The 20,791-nt window shown below is 42.8% G+C and overlaps 1 protein-coding gene across 1 annotated transcript in view; it reads right to left on the minus strand.

Annotated features, from left to right (window-relative positions):
• Positions 1-20,133, minus strand: part of TRIM71 (tripartite motif containing 71) — a 57,981-nt gene extending 37,848 nt beyond the window's left edge. Inside the window, exon 1 of the mRNA XM_065629849.1 lies at positions 19,249-20,133. Within this exon, the coding sequence (XP_065485921.1) occupies positions 19,249-20,133 (885 nt within the window). The remainder of the gene's footprint in view (positions 1-19,248) is intronic.
• Between the last annotated feature and the right edge of the window lie 658 nt (positions 20,134-20,791).

Below are 20,791 nucleotides of genomic sequence, written 5' to 3' on the forward strand. Positions count from 1 at the left end.
CGTCTTTGGCTTTAGCAGGCCATTTCAGCCAGGGAAATCCACACCTCAACAGCAGTCTGCAGACAAAGTTATGGTTTATTTACAGGAATATTTGGACTCTGTGGGCTCCACAGCTCTATGTGTCAGGTTTATGCCAGCACAACACAGTATAGGCGCAAGCACAGCCTATTCCAGTTTGTGACCTCTTTCAGGCCTGCTGAGAATCCACAGATGTCCTACTAATTTTTATTAGATCAGTGAATGAAACTGGATTTTACCCCTTCAAGTCTAGAGGAAATAGAGTCAGAGTTATTAAATTCACTTTTTGCAAATCTGTTTCCCTGTTGAATCCATACCTACACAGTGAAGCACATTTTAAAAGCATTCCTTTAGTTTTAGGCCTAAGCTACCCCACCTACAACAAATCATACAACATGTATTAAGAGACAACTTGCCTTGAGGTAGAGCCTGTCCTTATCATGCCTTCAAGACACAAGCTTCAGAAAGTTTTGTTCCCCAACACAAGCTGGAAAAGGCTCAGAGCTGGGTTAGGTTACATATCTCCAAGCACAGAATCACAAGCCAGTTTTCAGCAACACACAGGTAATGAAAGCTAAAGCTCCTGTGAGCTGACCGGGTTACTTTCTGCACCTCATGCACTACTGCAAAGGACAAGCTTGTGTGGCAGGTTCAACATGCCAAATACAAGGATGTTAAAAGGCCAAATAATTGTTATCTGAAGCTCAGTGCACGTGCCGAGTTCAGTGCAAACATCCATTTTACTTTGACTCCCCACACAAAAGCCGGGAGAGTGGATTCCAAAGTTCAAGCACTGTTACTACATAGGAAACGCTGAAATGAAACCCAGAATCTCACTCTAGCAATGTTTCCACAAAATTTAAAGAAGGGAGTTCTTGGGTACCTCTGCCACACTAGTAACATGCAAACTATTTAGGTTGCACCTCCTAAGCCTGCATACTTTTTCTTATTCTGTGGTTCTAAAACATCATAACAGCAAAATACAGCTCATACCCCTATAGTCATTCACTGTAAGACAGGCCTACTAAAAAAATGAAATGGCTAATTAGTTCTTAAATGGATAATAGTAGCAATCATTAAAACAAGGGTTAACACAAGTTCTTACAAGAGCTATTTCTTCTGCTATTTGTTTCTCCTCTATTCCCTGCAGTTCATTATAATACACATTATCCAGGGTGGGGGGTGGTAAAGAGACTGCTAACCAAAAGCTAGCACCTCAGAACAGCCAAACACACACAGGTTGATGTAAATGCATGAGAACATGCTGATGTTTTAAGACAGTTTCCTCCTTTTCTGTGTGTAACAAGATACTGTCACAAGCGCAAATCCATTTCAACTACAGCTGAATTTTATGAACAGGATCAAGTCACATTGTTTCTCCTTCCCACCTCCTGCAAGCTGATTAATATTTAAAAAACCACCACTCTACAACTTCATAACACCATTCTGGACTGGCATAGATTGTCATTATCCCAGCCTTCATCCCGCACTTAAACAAAAAAACACACACACACCACACCAGGAAATTCTCCCAAAATAGGAATTGCACTGTCCTCTATCTGCCCCCACATAATTACTTTTTCCTTGACAGTTACCATCTTTTACACTACAATCCCCACAAAACATCAAGCACTGCTCAGAACCAAAATCAAGTTTTGAATGCTGTCCCTTTTAATGCAAGTACAAAAGCCCAGTCTGCTGTCAGTGAAAGCATTTTATGGAGTTGAAACCTCCAAATTCCACCCAGAGCAACACTATCCCTCTTTGAAACTTTTCCCAATGGCTGCCTCAAAGCAAGAGCCCATAAAGAGTTTATTTAATCAAACTGGAAGTTGTACAAGGGGAAACAGTCCTGTGAACACCGTCATATTTAACCCATTGGACTTTTCAAATATTTTGGAGTGTGATCATTTCAGGGAGGGGAAAGGCATTTACTAGCCCTAGCCATGATTGATTTTAAAACAGTTTAGGGAAACAGGCAGAAGCAAGTGCAGGGCTTCCTTTCAAATTTGAAGAGAAACATATCTTGTTGTTGGCCCTCCAGTCACATTCTGTGTTGTTTTTCCTTAGGACCATCTAAACAAGACAGATGTAGCCAGTATCCAGGCAGCAGCTGAAGCCTGAGCACTAGAGAGGCACTCTGGGGTGGGGGATGGAAGGGGAAAGAGGGAGAGGAGAAGAGGAAGCCATTTGGCTATAAAAAGGATCTTTCTTTCCTGTTGAAATGCAATGGTAAAGAGTGCCAAAATGGCTTAAGAGTGGGGAGGTCAAACATGTTTTGAGATGTTAAAAACTTAGGCTTTGTCAAAAAGACTGGGGGGGGGGGGGGGGGGGGGGTGGAAAGAGATAATCTTAAGGTAGGTTTTTTTGTTCTTCCATTCAAAATACTGAGCCATCACAATAGCCACAAGCAATTGCGAAGTTTCCATTATCTGTTCACTTTTACCAAAAATTAGCCAGAACTATTCAGTTAATATTTTAGCCTAATGAATCTGCCACTAAAAAAACCACTTCTGAAAGTTACTGTTTTCCAGTAATTTTCAGATACACTTTGTCAATCCTTGCTCCCTCCAGCAAGCCTCAATTTTAAAAAAAATCAGTCACTACTGCTTATATAGCATGAACAGCTCTGCAATAATAAGGATGTTGGAAAACAGACACCAAACAGCAGTTTTATTAGTGACACAGCATCACCACTCCGCACAATACACCTTTAATCTGTACGCAACATAGGGTAATGTTTTTTTTCTTGTAAATAAATATTTTAGGAAGCTCTGGGACTGTCATGTAACTCAGCATTTAAATCCAGTAACAAAATTTCACTACACTTATCTTAGCCAAAAGGCAGAGCAGCAATCTATTCTATGATTTTATGAACAAAATTTCAGAAGTCTTCTCAACCTTGATTCACAAAGCTAGACAACTAATTGTGCTTACAAAAAGTCAAGTGTGAGAGGAAGCTTAGTAAAGCCTGTAGAGTATCTTTCACCCTTTTCTATTTCCTCTCAAATCTGCAAAAAGGAAGCATACAGCTCACACAGCAAAATCTTATGCTATGGCTACAGTATATCTTCAAGCAACTCCAAATTATTTTCTAGTTTGTACTGCAGTAATACAAAAGTCTGAGTCCTCTTTTCTTTTAAACTTGGGATAAAGAATTTAGTGATATGAAATAAGAGCCAGTGGAGCACAGCCAGGCATCCCAGACCCCCATCCTTTCCTCCTGATGAAGAAAGCCAGGCTCATCCTTGCTTTCTCTTGGGCCAGTCACTCAGGTCCTGCACTATAAATATAAAGCTCAACAGCTCCCACAAGAGACTCCAAGCCACAATCCCAGAAGTTAAGACTTAAATTAATTCACAGGAAGTTGGATTTACACCTGCCTCATCTTTGAGAGGTGCATACAATAGGGATACAGAGCAAAGCCACTTCTCCACCATGACCTCCCACCCCCACACTTGAAGGGGCTGTGGCAGGGAGCGTAAGAAGGAGACTACCTGGTAGAGAGTTTTGAACTACGACTTCTGAACCAATGCTAGAAACACAGATCGTCTATCCCCATCATGGAGCTTAAGTTACACATCAAGAAATTAATTCCATTTGCTAATACAGAAGTCAGGATGTTGTTAGCATCCTGACACTCCCACTCAACTACTGCAGTTCTCATGTTCTACAAGAAACTTGTCTCCATCTCAAGCTTCTACATTCCACTAAAACTTGCTGCTTGGAGTGAGGATTGCACTAACTGCTATTACAGCCCTTAAGCACCTTTTGGGATATGGGTGTCCCTGCTTTGCACCAGAGCAGTTCTATGGGAAATGTCCTCCAAGAAGCAGCAAGTCAGACTTCTCTCTCACTTGGGCAGGTTTTGAGTGTAAAGTCTCTCCAGCATCCCATTGGATTGGCTTATTAGAGTAAGAACCAACAACATCAAGGGTGCTCCTCAAGGCAGGTTTAGTATTTGCAGGCTGACTGGGCTGAAGAAGTCACTCTTCTGCATCCTCAGGAATATGCTTCACTGTGTAACCAAACACTTGGCCAGCACAACAGTGCAACTTTGTAGGAAAAGCCAAGGCTGCCTTCAGTGAGAAAAGGCATTTGGGTAGAAGTCTGACTCACCTCTCAACAGGTGAAGTCTTCTGGAATTAAGGGTTAATTATTATAGCCCACACAATGTAGTTGCAATATTTTAAACAACTCGAGCCAGCTTCACCAAAACTGTTATCAGAAACATGGTCAGAACACAACATGAACCTCTTTCCCCAACTCTGCAGAATTCAATATTTGATCAACACTATTTTAATTTGTTCAAAACTAAGATGATCCCTTTCTAGAGCATCAAGACTGAATTCATTGTGCCAGACATTACTTTCAGATGCCAGCACTATTGCTAAATTGTTTGGTCAGGTAATCTAGCAAGAACAGACACCCACCTTAGCTTTTTTTTTTTTTTAAGGGAAGAATACACAGAGATGGGTCAGAAAGAATTGAGAGTCACTGAACAAATTAGTACCTCCTCTTCCTTTTGTTCCAGGATGGGATCAGTAGATTATTAAGATTTCCATACAAAATTTCAAGCCTATAGTATGTGATATTAAGACTTTCACCATACAACCACCTGATTATTGAAAAACACAGCATCAGAAAACATCACAAGAAACTAGGTAAGTATTTTTTTAAGAGGTCAGGACAATGAATAACCAAGAGATGGCAGTGTTTCTACCTGGTAAACAAGAAAAATACTAATTGCTTATAGCATTCTAGTAGGGTAGAGAATCCAGCTGCATCAAACAGTGATACATTGCAAGAGGTATAGATTTTAAACTGCTCTTCTCTCCCTTTCAGCTGCAGCCCAGTTAAACTGAATAGCCTCTTTAGGCACTATATCCAGTTCTTGGTTAGAGCAATTGCTTTAAGTAGCAGTAGTCACATACTACTACAAACATCCAGATTAATAGTAACAGGATGCTTCTGGACAAGGTGACAATATCTTAGTGGTTTAGTAGGCTCCAATAAATGAAAGCATGATAAGGTATTTGTCCATGCAGGTTTTTTCAACTTGACAAAGAATTCTCAACTTTTAAGTATCTTAAAAGACTTTAGCTTTTTCAATTTGACCTAGATTTACACAAAAGAAAGAGTAACTGTATAAATCAGTACTTAAATTTCACTTGGCATTTAAGTTAGCCTAAGGAAATCCCAAGACTGCCTCACCTCTGAGTTTAACATGGTTATTGAACACTGGAAGATGAAGTTTCAGTTCACATGTTCAGTGCAAAGGTCACAAGCTCTGCAAGACCATGATCAGAAACATTCCAGGGCAGTGTTGCTTAATTCATGGCAACAGCTTTATTTAACAAAAGCACTCAAGGAATGATTTCCCTCTGTAACTCCATATGGGATCAAACATGAAACAAGTCAGCTTACTCCAAGAAGTGGCTTCTTAGACCATGAGAGCTGGGTGTTTTGAAAATTTGTTTGGCTGATTTTGTTTCTTTTTTTGTTTGTTTAAACTTTATAAATCAAAGATCTTCCTTTCTGAAAGCACTTCTACCTAGTTGTAGCAGAAGGGCCATGACATCCATATTTAGCAGGAATGTCTCCCCTGCTTGCAGAAAAGTAGATACATGAAATGAGGAAAAACAACCCACACACCACGATATTCTGACTCTCACCAATTTAAGAGAGTATCTTTCAACAACAGCCATTTGCTCCTAGTGAACTGCTGGCAGCATTTTGCCTGGGTCAGACTGGGGTCTCTGAAGAGGAGTTTCCTTTCTCAGATCACAAGTATAGTAATTTATACCTTTTCCAGATAATACTGCTCAAAACCGTGTGCCACTTCATTAGTATATGTGCATCCAAACCAAGTTACTAGATTTGCAGCTGTAAAAGTCACCTTGGATTATTTCCCTCCTTAGGGCAAGGGACTACATAGCTGTCTGTCAAAGGAGCCAAATGGAAAATTGCCAATCTGTTTCCAAAATGAGAGCCCACTAATACAGGTGGCAACTATTTCTTTAGACACACCTTAGGAAAACTAATACCAGCAAACTTTGTAGTAAAATTATAAGCCACAGCAAAGAATGAGAGCTGTTCTCAAAGCAGGGAATAAACCAAATTCTCTCAGTTCCTCAAGAACAGAGTCATGCAAATATACTCATTATCATGAGCAGTTTGTCATATTTCCATCCCAAGGTAGGCCATGTACAAATGCACTTGAATTCTGCAAGAAGGTACAGTTCTCTCATACGCTGAGGAATTCCTGGAAGAATAAACAAGACTTCCAAGACAGAACACTATTTCAGTGAGGCTCTCACCTGCTGATAGCATATTTGGATAGCACACAGTAATCTCAGCTGGGAGGTATCACTATTATTTTTTTATTGTTTAGGCCTTTGTTTCAACATGGAACACTTCCCCTTCCCAATCTATCCTGTGGCTTTTGAGAAGTGTTTCCTCTCACGTTTCCTCTTTGGATGTCATTAAAATGAATTTAAACTTCAAACACTAAAAACAATGATGAAAATACAGTCTTCTCATCTAGTCAGGAAGATATTAAATTTCATGCATTATGGTATTTTCAGTTGAGACCATGTTTTTTCTGTTGATCATATTACAAAACTAAGGTTAAAGAGTATAAAACAGGACATCTTCAAGGCTTCCCCATGATAATTTTAGATATTAATTGAAAAAAGGACACCTTGTGCACCAGTTACTCTGAAACTACATACTATACAGCTTTCCATATTTTTTTCTGAAATGCCTGTATTGAACATTGGTGAAGCCAAAACAACAGTTCTGACAGGACAGTGGTTCAATACATTATTCCTAGATTAACTATCAATATTTCTTTCATTTAGGAAAATAAGACAGTCTTACTTTGCTAGCCAAACCCTCTTAAATACTATATAAAAAATGATGTGTATAGGTATATTGACAAATATAGAATGAAGACAAAATGAACAGCAATAGAAAAAGCTTATTACTAAATAGCTGAGAGTAATTAATACATGCTCCGTTTAGACAGAGACTTGCACTAGCAAAAAAAGAAAACTTAATTTAAAAGAGAGATGTTTAGTCACAACACTGCTTTATAATTAAAAATGAAACTAAAGCTTTCAGCAAAAATTCAGAGCTTTCAAGTTAATTCTCTTTCAAGGTTTGGGTTGTTAGACTTAAGGCAGAGCTGGGGAAGGAGAAGAGATGAACCAGTTTGGACAGGCAAAAGGGAACTTCAAGTACTTCATCGCTACAGCATTTTCACTGCAGGGTTTCACTGCCTCCATCATACCCTGATTTCAGGCAGCCTGGCACTGGTTTTCTTCCTCTTCTATTTGAGACAGTGAACCCTGCCACACTTGTTACTGATCAATATGGGAAGGGATCGGACAGAGAACAGACTGTCTGAAGGAAGCTGAAGTAGAAAAGAAATGCAGATTTAGATGACAAGGGATCCCTGTGCCAAGGCTAGTGAGGCACCTAGCTCAGGTTTTTTTGTAAGCTACCTTGCTTTGCCTGCGTATCAAACAATATATTAACTCTCTGCCTGGACCCTGCTTGGAGTCCACACACCATTGAGGTGTTTCATCAGCTTGAGCTCCTCAGCAGCCCTGTTCTTTGCTGAATGGCATAGGCTGGCATTAGGAGTAGCTTTCAGAAGTGACAGGATGAAAATCCTAACTTGGTATTGTATTTGCAAGGTAGTTAAGAAAGGCATGACTTCTCTGCAAGAAACCAGCTGCCAAATGAGGCAGCTGAGCAAGACCTCCACACAAAGTTTTCATGGCTAGATGAGCCAATTAGAAACCAATGAAAAATAAAGCTAATGAGCAGTTTAACACCCTAAATTACTTCTACAACAACTATAAAAATTATGTCCTTTCTGTAGATAAATAGAATACAATTGCTGTGCAGCATCTAAGGACTGATATATGAAAATGAAGCTATTTACTGTAAGAATGGTTCAAGGTGATTTTTTTGTTCCAGTTTGTAAAAGTAAGCTTAATGTTAACATCTGCACTTTTAAATTAAAGCCCTCCCATTTCTACTCTCAATGTAGAAAGTTTTTTTGGCATTGTTGCCTAGAGACCAAGATAGGAACACTAGTAAATACTATCAGTAAGCACGTACTACTTGAACTCACTTCACTGACTCAGAGGCACAAGAAAAGAAATGAAGAGAACTGACAGCGAAGCATCCAGGTGAAAGAGGAGCCTTTGGATCTAATCCAAGCCTGAGCATATAGTGTGCCACTACAGGCCTAAGTGCCAAGGCAAAGACCCCAACTACTCCAGCCTTTGCAGAGACATCCTGACCTTACCTATATCCAGTCAATGCCAAAGGCTCATGCAAGGGGAAATGTATACAACACGTTAAAATTAACTGCAGTGCTTCAGAACTTCCAACAGAATCTGTCTAATAGTTCTCTGGAAGGCCTATCTTCCTGGATCATGAAGTTTTAATTTCAAGTAGCAGCATCACATGCAATCAAAGGTTACAGCTGGCTCCCTGAAAATATTATCCACTCTGCATGGAAGCCCCCCCACCCCTCCAGGTTCACATGAACTTTGCCTGAGAGGTTTTCCACTTGTTTTTGGTACAGGGGCAAAGAAGTTACACCAGCTTGACCCAGCTGCTGCTGTTTACAGAGCAACAGTTCAGACTCAGAGGTACTTACTGAACTACTTTTTGACAAGATCCAAAGATGGGATAACATCACCTCTGCCAGAAAGGCAATAACATGAAGATAAAATCATGTTTGTTTTGACAAGTCACAATTGCCCAAAACTTAGCCCATCAAGTATATCAAATTTGTATGCAGTCTGGCACTGGGAAGAGCACCTCTCAAGAGTAGCCCAAGGTTTGGAGAGGACAGCCCTCCAGTAGCATGCCAGGTATGCAGAGGACATCAGCTCAAGACCTTCCAAGGCTTGCTTCCATTCCCACCAGCCTGCTTAGACTGCTCACTAACCTCCACACTAACCACCCTGCCCAACCACCAGACAAGGTAACTCTATAATGGAGCCGTGCTTCAGCAACAGAAAGCTCAAGGGTCACACATTCATTACTCTCCATTCTGGTAAGAGGCTCACAGTCCTTGAGAAAATAAGTAATGCTGGAAGAGAGAAAGAGCTACCAAGAAACAGTATTGTCAATGAAAATACATAGTATCTAGAATGGAGAAAGCAGACACCACCTTCAAGGGCATGCTGTTACCTTTTGGGGAACTGTCAACAGCCACCATTTATAATCCTAATCTAATTCCTAATTTTAATTTGTCAGTGCTTCCATGATGGGGGCATGGGATTATTACTTAATACAATTGTACCAAGTACAAGAGGGGAAGAAGCAGGAAAAGTATTACATCTTCCCCTCATTAACATTTTATTAAAGGAGCAGCACTAGGACCTCAGCATTCCAGTAATTCTTTTGTACTTCATCCTCTCTAATTCCCTCATGAGTTTATTTTGTTGTTCTTAGTTTAGTTGTTATTTCTTCCAGGGTAGAATCCACTCCAGACCACTACCTGATATGTCCAGTTCTGAATTTGTTTTATTTTTTTCACTAACTGTCCCTCCTCTCTTCCCCAAAATATTTCCCCATTCGTTTAAAAGCCTTTAACAGAAGTTGACACAAAACACACTTTGTTGGGACACCACTGCAACATTACAGCTGCTTCTACAGTAACTAGAGGGGGGGAAGTATATTTACCATTTGTTCAGTCAGTTCAATGATACAATAGAGAATCTAGTTATCTGCACAATAGTTTCTGTAACTTGCAAGCACTTCAGTGGGAGAATCACAATTTTCATTTTCCCCTACAAGTAACCATTGTTCTCTGAAAGGAGATGGTTCTCACAACAGCTTTGGCTGGCTTACTTATCCGTCATCAATTAAAGAAAAATCTGGTTTCCAATTTACTCATCTAGCCCCAAAAAACTGTGTTTAGGACACAGCTCATTTGGCAACCAGTTTCTTACAGAGAAATCATGCCTTTCTCAAGTAACATCCTTGTATGGATCAAGTATTCTTGAAATTCGAGTGACTTTGTCTAGCAGTCTGCAGACCCCCTTCCTTCACGCTCCAACTTCAATGTATTAAATCTCCAGTGCCTTTGGGCACACCAAATATAGCAGTGGGGGCGGGGTGCGCTGCAGGGGGGCGAAATTTAACTCTTTAGCAGCATTGCTTTTAAAGGAAAAAGGCCGCTTGTAGGCCTGATGATTCCTTCCATTCTCTAACAAGTTTTTCCTCAACGCGACAGACTCAGTCTGCCTCACATACACATGCATTTACTAAAACATCTTAGAACTATGTAGTTGATTTCCAAACCACAGAAAGACACAGCAAGCCCTTAAAAGGTACCTGATCTTTACCTCTTACATTACCTGGCACGGCATTACACCAGGTTAGAGAAGATGAGGAATAGTAACCTTGTCAGGCAACAGGGACCAGTACCTAAGGACTAGTTAAGTGGCAATTTGCAGACGACACCACCAACCTTCGCATAGGAAAGGAGCATTCATTCTCTAGTCCCTCCATGCAGCCCTAGGTTGGATTATAAAGCTTAAAAGCATCCATAATGCAGAAAGCTCAAGCTTTGCTTGCAAATATTTAAGCCTATGCATTTTTATATTGTACACTTAACTGTCTCACATTGTCAATGGCACAAGTAGTAAGAACCACTGAAGTGAAAGAGGAAGGGAAGAGGGGAGGGTTTGAAGTGTGATAGCTGACATTTTCCCCTAAATAACAATTTGCCTTTTGTTAAGCAAGAGCAGCTGAACAAAAGGCTGTATAAAATTAAGTCTTCTGGCATATAGCCTGCCACTCTGCAAACAGAACCCACAAAACCCAAGACGACATGGGTCAAGGGGAAGATACAGCAACAAGCTCCCCTTAAAGTTTGATTTCTGAATTTCAGGTCCCTGGCAGCATTTTAATGCAGACAAACACCGCATTTGGTAGTTCTGTACATTTACAATACCTTAACTAGAGAAAGGAAATATTTACAGTAGATGGTAGTTTATAACAATATTGGCTATCCATGAAATGCATGGGATATGCATGAAATGCAGGCAAACAGCTAGAAAGGATAAGCTTTAGCAAACTCAACAAAATACCTTTAAATACTTTGCTTATGCATGGAGACCAACATTAAAGGGAAAATGATGCAACACAAGTTTAGCTATTACCTTTAGCTCACTAAAGGACCCTTTTTCCCCCCAAAGCACTGAGATCCAAGGGCAGGCAGTCACTATTTTGACAGTCCTTTAAAGTACTAGTACTGAGAGAAGCCTTGCAGATTACTTGTGTTATCTTAGTGAAGATCATGTCTTACTCCTGTTGGTTACCATGGTATAACTACTGAGGCAACAACAGGGGCACAGCAGCCTTTGGATTAATCTGTTTATTTCCAAAATGACTTCAAGATCTCTCACATGTTTCTTTGTTCGGTACAGACCACTTCCATTGTAGCATTGAAGACATACCTCACCAACCTCAGAATTTTAAATATTCAACTCTGAAAAGTGACTTTCACCCACGGCTAGTGAAACAAGTTCAAAGACTGCCTCAGGCTGCCAACGTACTGCTGGAAGGTAAGTCGTTTTCTCCAAGTCAGCACCAGTGCAGAGGCATAGCACAAAGTATGCAGAATTATAAAACAATAAGCTTCTCATTTAAAGTTTCCAATTCAAGTCTTAGTCACTTCAAAAATATTTCACCTACATATGTAGGCAAACTGCTGACCAGACATCATCCTATCCAACAAGCTCACCATCTGAGGTTTTAGAAATGCATGTTATACACTCAAGTGAAATAACAGGAATGGAGCTCTTATTTCTTACAGCTGAACCAGTCACTATGAATTAATTCTTGAGGAAGTGTCAGCATTGCACACATATCCAGGAGGCAGCACAGAAGGGCAACATGGAACATTATATTTGTGAGCCTCATCTGTGGGTAGTGAATTTTACTCCTTTTCATACTAAACAGCTGGAGCATTAAAGGTGGTCAGCATTTTTAGTTCCTAAATAAGGGGAAGAAAGAAGGAGCTTGGAGTTAAAAGAACTTATTTCCTAAAGTACTACTCCTGGATTAGCCACATACAATCTCTCTTCAAGATGGGAGAAGGAAGAGATAAAAGTTGTCCAAAGTGATACTGCATAGCAAAGTAACTCTTGAACTCAACTTAGAAAACAGTTAGCAGACACTATTGCTGATTATTTAACATGTTTTTGTTCTATTCCTGTGACTGTCAAGATTTGTTTGATGCACACGCTTAATTTGTTAGATAAGAGGACCAAACCCATCCCACCCACATAGCCCTTCAACAAGCACAGCCAGGGAAAGCAGAAACCCATGGACAGAGCTGCGGCTGATCCCATGATGAGAGCAGCTAAAACAAGGACATATGCATAACATATTTTAGATAGAGACATCCATTCACTACATTAACCAATACTTGCATTGCTAAGCAGTAGTCCCATTCCCATCTAGTATTGCTGCACTTCAATTAAGACTTAGAATGATAGTGTAAATACATTACCAAAAATTACTACATAATTATGATCCAAGATTATATTAGTAACTGCTCTATTGAAAGTGGATTACAGCTAAAGACAATAAACCCCTTCCATGAAATCTTATCTGTGGTAACATTAGTCTTGCATTCAGCGCATTGCTTGTACAGCTTAAGATCTGTGCTCTCAACACATCATGATTCCTCATCTGACAGAAAGACACCAACAACTTCACAGGAAGGAAGGGAACATGGGAGAACTAGGAAAAGACTGTGTCAAGACAGTATTGAAAGAGGAATGATACATTCTTCAAAACAGAGGAACTAGGTAGTTTTCCTTTAAGGAAGCATGGTCTAGCAAGCATGTTTACATGCTCTGAAGATCTAGCTGAAAGGAGAGACTCCTACACATGATGCAAGATTTCTTCAATAAATCAAAGCAAAATGCAGTCAGACTCTCTCTCCAAGCAATGAGACAGACTTCAGGACATTTGTTTTAGCAAAACTGAAGTTAAATTATCAGTATACAGTAGCCTAGTTTCATGCCTATTATATGCACATGTCCAGTCCTATTTTCACAGAAAGTTAACCTCAGAAGTCAATGCTGCAGCTTGCAAGTTTCTATTGTGTTGATACTGTTGTTTTTTCAAAGATGCTCTCGAAGTATAAACTGTCCATGAAAGTTACCTGAACGGACAAGGCATTTCTGGTTCTTCCAATTTTTACTCACTGGAAACTACCTGAAGTCCAGTTTAATTAGACCAGTAGTGTAACAGTATCAGATTATTGGGGGCGGGGGGGGGAAGAAAAAAACCAAAACGACAACAAAAAACCCAAACAAACAAAAAACCCACACACATGAAAAACAAAGACGCAAACCCATCACACAAACAAAACCCCTAAACAAACAAACAAGAACCAAACACACACCCCACCATACACACCCCAAACTTGGCTGTATTTACTCTAAAACAGAGTATTTGAACAGTCGTACCAAAACAGAGTAAATGAGAGGAGGTTTCAAGTCTGTCCAGTATGGTATTAAAGCTGTTTCAAGCCCAAAGTTTTCATTCTCTTACAAAAGAGAAGCAGATGAATAAAATAGTTTTACAGAGGAGAGTCAGGAGCTAAATAAAGGTATGCTGGGGAAGGGGCAGCTGAAAGGAAAGTGAGGCAGTGTAAGCTAAGAGGTGACCCCGTTTAGCACCAGATACCTGAACAGTATTCCTAAATTTAAAAAAAAGTGTGAAATTAGAGATTATGAAAACCCTTCAGCATTCCAAAGATGCTAAGTCTACATTACGTAAACCATGTATGAACAAGATAACTCACTGCCCTGCTTTCTTCATCAGGAAAGAGTTAAAAAGGAAGACACAAGCGACAGTAACTTAATCCAAAGTATTGTCTTCAGATTGAGCATCTGCATGCACATTTGATATCAGAAGATAAGACACAGTAAATATGATAAATGAAGGGTGCACATCATCATGAAGTATACGCACAGTTTCTTACTTATACTGGAAGTATGTATTTCTCTAGCTCATGTGCACATTCTCCTGTAAAGCTGAACCTATAGCAGCCATAACAGCTGCAACACAATGAAGTATGACATATTAAGAACCATGCTTCCAGGATGCAATTCTGAAAGTTTTGATCATTTTGTTAGGAGGTACAAAACCCTCACCATTAGAAAAAAGAACAGCAAGAGCCTGCATCACATATTGCATGCTGCGGTTTCATATAAATAACCCTTGAGCAAGATACACAGAAGAGAAGACACTGGCATATTCCCTTTGTGTTAGCCAACAGTCCAACTGTTTTGGTGAGGCATGTGGGTGGACAGTGTTAAGAGCACCAGGGCTCAGTGTTTGGCAGTGGTGGCAAACCATTACACAAAAGGAACCATATCCCATCTAGCCTTCCTTCCTAGCCACACTATTCCTCCTTTTCCTCATACCAGGTAAGTTTGGACCAGATTCTTCTACAATTCAAATGAATTTATACCAATGCTAGAAAAAGGGGGGAAAAAAGTTTTCTACTATATTGAGTTAAACTGGCTCACAGAAGCATCTCCTGAGTGCACACAACCAAGACTGGTGAGAACAGAGGAAAAAAGCAAGATCCCCTTCTTTGAGCAGCCATGAGATGTTGAGACTCCCCACTGTTCACTCCCCACTGTGAAACCAGAGCTTCACCCTACATTAGAGCAGCTTCGGTCTAAATTTAATCAGCAAACTCAGCCAAAGCACTAGATTAGTAGCTTTCAGTTCAGCTAGCAGTTATGTTTTAATGTCTTCCTCTATACATACACAGGCTTTCAAAAACTGCATCTTTTACAGTCTGTAAGACACTAAGGAGAAGTGTATTTTTTTGTAGTCTAAAAAGACAATAAATTCAGGAATATATGCAACTCCATAAATATAGCAATCTAATTTTAGCCAGTCTTGTCCACACACACCAATAACCCCATGAGCATTTCAACTCACTAATGTGACAAGAAACTTCAAAGTTTGTGAATTAATCTGGTCAATGAAGAATCTGACCAAAGCCAGAACCAATGCAAGTAAAAGGAAGGAACAGTGTGGCTAAGGACAAGTGGGAGAAAGAACTTTAAAATCTTTTCTTGCTGTGGGGGTAAGCCATGGTTCTACAGCGTTTTGCCTTGCAGTCTGTGAACCACTTCTAAAATGGAATCTGTAAAGCAATATGAGAACTAGGGGGTCACAGACCATTAAGTTGACTGAATTTGGCAACTCCACACTTTCCCTAGAAAGTGTTAGAAGTCTGCTACTGAAGTGTTTTGACCATCTGACACTATTATCACCAAGTGATACTAAAGCATGTAGCAGCTGAGATTGGGCATAACGGAAATCCCACGTTATTTAACTTGAGATTTGAAGCCCCTTTTCCACTTTCTGCAACAGCAAAGTCATTTGAATTCAGGTAGTTTATCTATGCAAGCCAAGTATCCTGCAGCTGTTCCAACATTTTCTAAGCATCTGGTTTGGTTTGCAGCCTATTATTGAAAATGTTATGAAAAGAAAAATAGAGGTGCTCTTTTGGTCTGAGAGATGAGACAGTCAAGCACACTTTGACTTATATCAGTTAGCATACGTGATATACTTATGGGTAAGACTAAGTTAAAACCTTTTTTCAAGTTTAAAGTCCTGTTCTAGTGGCTTTTATCATTACAATAACATTTAATTACTACTGTAACGTTGATTATTCCATCCATACAACAAACATGGTCATAGTTAAGAAAACTTCCAGGGTTGCAACACATTGCTATATTTGTAGAGTGCTTTGAAGTATTTGACTGAGATTAAGCATTTTTCTTGCTGACTCAGTACCAATTTTACCTCAGACAGTTAGGTTCCAAGTGGTAAGCAACCAGACTGGGTTTCAACAGCAGCTCCATGACAAAGAAAGATTGGCTTTTGCTTTTTTTGCAGGAATAGTTTACTTTCCTTTCACACATCATTGTAGCATTTGCAGGCACTAGCCACACTGAAAGCAGTTTTCAGAGTTCCAATTTTTGTTTGCCACTACATTAACACTCAATATTCTCTGTTGTCAGTGACTGCATGCACTGTTGTTTTACACTAGTCAACAGCTCAACTGAGACCAGAACCAACTCAGGAGACTGCTCCAGACATCCTGGTAAAGAGCTGAAATCTGCACTTCTCTGCACTGAAAGGATGAGCAACGACATCAATCTTGTCTTGCAAATACATATCTGTAGTCTTGTTTTAAGACTTGGAACACCCAGTAAGCAACCACCCACAGTGCTATTTCCCTCCTCACTTAAAAGAGTCTTGAAATGAGGGTGGGAGTAAGGAAAATTATGGGGAAGTGACAGTGCTTCCCAAGAGGAGGGGTGGAAAGACCAGAGAGGAACAGAACCAAAAGGTAACAAGGGAAGGAGTGATGCTGGAAGGACAGGAATATCATGTTCTAGGTGAGGAGGCAGAAAGTAAGAGAGCCAGCTGCTTTGGCCCAGAATAGTCTCAGGGACAGGGTTACAGTAAAAACTCCTTATCACTTATTTCACAACAGGGTGAAGAGGATACATCCTGGGCAAAGAGAACTCCGCATCTGGGAGGGCTACTATTCTAGCAGCTTACAGATGAGATCTGCCTGTGCTCAAAATTACCTGCATGACATTGGTCTGAGGGAATATCCTGCTCTGTCATCAGCTTTTTCCACTTACATACTGAGTATAACCAGAGTTTATATAATACTAATATTAAAGATCTCAAGCTGCCATCTCAGGCTCACATTTTCAGTTTGTTTTTACACTATTAGAGAGCCAAAGTACTTAGTGCATCATTTAAGTACTCTCTTGGAAGGCTGCCTTTCTATTATCGTTCCTTTTATGAGGCTGTAAATAGCATTCTTAGAATTAAACAAGCAATAACCCTCACAGTTTTGCAGGCACCCCTTCTTAAAAAATTGTAAACCTCATCCATACTTTTAGCAAAAGCAGGAAAGGTTTACGGTATAAACTGCTCCAAACAGTCATAGTCTCTCCCAAATGTTTCCCCTTAGTAGTGAATACTAAATACTTGCAAATACTGATCAGGCACACCCACGTTAAGGAACCACCAAAACTCACTAATCAAGGTAGTAGATCATTAATCTGCAGAATAAAAGCCTTTCTCAACAGGAGCTGAAGGCTAGAAAATGCTCACTTGTTTAAAACAATTTCTAGGTCTACAGGACAGCAGGACACCCCAAACCAACTTTTAAGAGACATGTACTCTTTTCAAAGCATATTGTTGAAAACAATATATTTGTTATTTAAAATAAATTAACAAGCTTTAAGAAGTTACTTCTAGAAAAGCTGCTTCTAGAAAAGCTGTGCAGTTTAAGCATGGCTAGAATATCTTCTCTTTGCAATTTAAACTTTTAAGTCTACAAAACACCTTTTTGAGATCCTGTCTCAACTACTCTAAGTTGTTGAGAATACATCTGCTTTAGAAGTTGGATATTCTATGCTATGGCAAACAGCCCTCCATCGTTTCATTTTACACAGTCCAACAAGAAGTTTTGCGATACTAAGAACACAAGAACTAGAAGCTGCTTAGCCCATACCAGAAGTCTAAAGTTGTACTCCAAAATGAAAGCAGAAACATAGCTTTTTTTTTATTTAGCATGTTACAAACTCCCTGCTTAATTTCTGGCACTATCATGTATGTTCTTTAGGAAGCCCACTGGTGAGAAGATACTTAGATACCACAAAAAGCTGTAAGCAGCCCAACTGCCCTAAGGTTGCTGGGGGTTTTGTTTTTCTTAGGGGGAAAAAAAAAGGCGACTTCCTTGTCCTTGAAGCACATTCCCCCCACGTCCCCAAATGTCATTTAAGATTTTTCTTTTTCCACAAAATTCATACTTTCTGTCCTCCGACATTCGCAACTTTAAGGAACCGGAACAACTCTTCCAGAACTTTCTAGAAATTTTTCAGAAGTACAGTAGCATTGGAGGAGATACGAAAAGCATCCTTGCAAACTGAAAACAAAGGCATCACCACAGTTCTCTAAACGCCTTCACGTATCAGCTAAGCAAGCATCCCACAGAAAACTCGTACAAGGCCTGTCCTCAGGCGGGCTTTTCCCCTGAAGCAGTTTGTTGTGCCGTCCCATTTCATATTGGGAGGAAAACTACCTCCAACACTTAAGTTACTGGAAAATTCCAGCAAAATCCCCAGCGTTGATCCCACAGAAGGCAGCGGGGGGACGACAGCAGACCGCCATTTTCCAGTTTCAGATGAAAATCAAGTTTCAAACTATCACAGCAAGGAACTATGTCCCAGTGAAACTTAAGACATTTTCAGCACATTTTGAAGAAGCCGCAGCCTATTTTAGATCTGCGAGACGATACTTGGGATGACCAGAAGCAAAACTTGCAAGCAAAGCGTTTTACATGAAGACCACATAAAGCAAGTTCCCGTCTTTACAGAAGTAAAGCTCGTTTGCACCACAGAGGCAGCTAAAATGTTAACCAAGAGCACCAGATATAGCTGGTATAGGCAAGAGTGAATGTCTTTGCTAACTTTCTGGCTACCGTTAATAAAAAATTTAAAATATGCATATATTTAATAAGAGTCCTTTCCTCATTTCAGTTACCTTCCTTCCCTATTTGTTTTCCCTTTCTTCGGTGAGCTACACGCCGAACACGGTATAAAGCAGACTCCACGAAGTAATTTAACTTTGCATTACAAACATAATGGGCTTGGGGGACTCCAGACATTTCCCGCTTGCACCTCCACGGCCTCGCTACGCGCCCGACAAGCTCTCTCAGACATGCTGCTCCCGCGACAGCCCGATGCTCCCGCCGCGTCAGCGGCTTCCCGAGGCTCCGACGACCGGGACAGCGGCTCTCGCAACTCGCCCCCCCGCCTCACCACCTCCCGGGCGGCGGCCAGGAGCGGGGCCCGGAGGGAGCGGGGTGCCCGGGGACGCCGCCCCGCCGCACACCCTGCCCCGACCCCTTGGCGGCTCCTGCCCCCCGCACCGTCCGCCTGAGGGGCGCGGCGGCCCCGAGCGTCTCCGCGGGCGGAGGAAACATCGCGGCCGGTCCCCGCCGCCGCCCGCCCCTCAAGGCCGGCCCGCCCGCCGCGAGGGTGCGAGGCGGGCGGGGGCCCTCTGGCGCCGGCGAGGGGTGGGAGCGCGGCGCCCCCCCTCCCGCTCCGCGCACTTGCTCACCTCGTCGTCGTGGTGCTGGCAGTAGCTGGCCCGGTCAGGGAAGACAGAGAGGATGTTGTAGGGAGAGGCTGGGTAGGGCGGGCTGAGGGCGAGCGGCGCGGCGGAGCCGGCGGCGGCGGGGGGGCCGGGAGCGGCAGAGAAGCGCTCGATGAAGTGGTCCTTGGTGAGGCGGACACGCTGGTGCGCCCGCACGCAGTTGTCGCACAGGTGCTCCTGGCAGTCGAGGCAGCGGGAACTGGCGGCGTTGCCCTCGTCGCAGGAGCTGCAGCGGGGCTCGCCCTGCCGGCTGTGGGGCCGCCGCAGCAGGAGCGCCGCCGAGCCGCCGCCGCCCGAGGAGGAGGAGGAGGACGTCGAGGAGGGTGCAGCCGAGGCTGCGGGCGAGGAGCCGGCGGTGCGGTGCGGCGGCGGCGGGCGGCCGTGGTGGCGGTTGTTGCCGCCGCCGCCTGCTCCCGCTCCGGAGCCGGCGGTGGGGCCGGCCCCAGCGGCACGGCCGTTCTTCTGCTCGTCTGCAGCGGCGGCCACGACGACAACGTCCAGCAGGTTGCTGAGGAGGAAGTTGGAGGAGGGCAGCGCGTCCATGCCCGAGGGCTCCGAGATCACCACCTTCTGGTCGCAGATGGGGCAGCGCAGCTTGAGCGCGTCCCCAGCGCCGGGGTGCCGCTGCGCCTCCAGGCACTGGCGGCAGAAGGCGTGCAGGCAGGGCAGGACGTGGAGCCGCCGCGGCGGGCCCCCGCAGGAGGAGCCGCCGCCGCCGCCCCCGGAGGAGCTGGAGGTCTGCGAGGAGGACGAGGAGGTGGAGGAGTTGGAAGAGAGGGGAGCCGGCGAGCCGCACATCTCCTTGCACAGCGGGCAGATCTGGAAGTCGGACTCGGGAAACGAAGCCATTTGCGACGGGCCTGACTCCCCGATGCGGGGCGGGGGGGGAGTATTAAAAAAAAAAAGTGTATCCCCTCCCTCACAAAAAAAAAGCGTGGGAGAAAAGCAGAGAAGGCAGGGGACGTTTGGAGCGGCGTGGGTTGAAGGTAGTTCTGCAAGAGGCTTAGGAGCAACCTGGCATCGATCAGTCGTTTTGCCAAGTGGGATCGATTGGCCGGTTTTGCAAATACGGTGTCATCGATCCGGCAGTCTGCAGGGAGCTGGATCCTCGCGTCGTACCTCGCTGCTGCCGGGGGGCTATTTTTGGTATCAAGGTGTAGCTGTCCCGTTCTCTCTCGGCAAATGGATCCTCTCTTCTCTCACATGTACTTAACCCCCGATCCCCTGTTGCATTAGACAAATTGTATCGATTCCCAGATCGGTCAATACCTCACACAGTCTTCTCATTTCCCCCTTGGGTCAGCAGTTTGACAACGTGGTTTGGTTACTTGTCTTCTTCCTAAACAGAAAGTGCATGGGCGCCAATCGCCCGATCCCCACCGCATCCAGCGCGAACGGGACCTCTGTCCGCCGGGGCTCGGCTCCGGTTCCCACGGCCGCAGGACGGGGTCGGGGCGCCGGTGCGGCAGTGCAAGTCCCTCTTGGCCGGGCGGGAAGGACGCGGGTG

Source organism: Caloenas nicobarica, chromosome 2 (assembly GCF_036013445.1).
Source record: "Caloenas nicobarica isolate bCalNic1 chromosome 2, bCalNic1.hap1, whole genome shotgun sequence".
Taxonomy (NCBI): domain Eukaryota; kingdom Metazoa; phylum Chordata; class Aves; order Columbiformes; family Columbidae; genus Caloenas; species Caloenas nicobarica.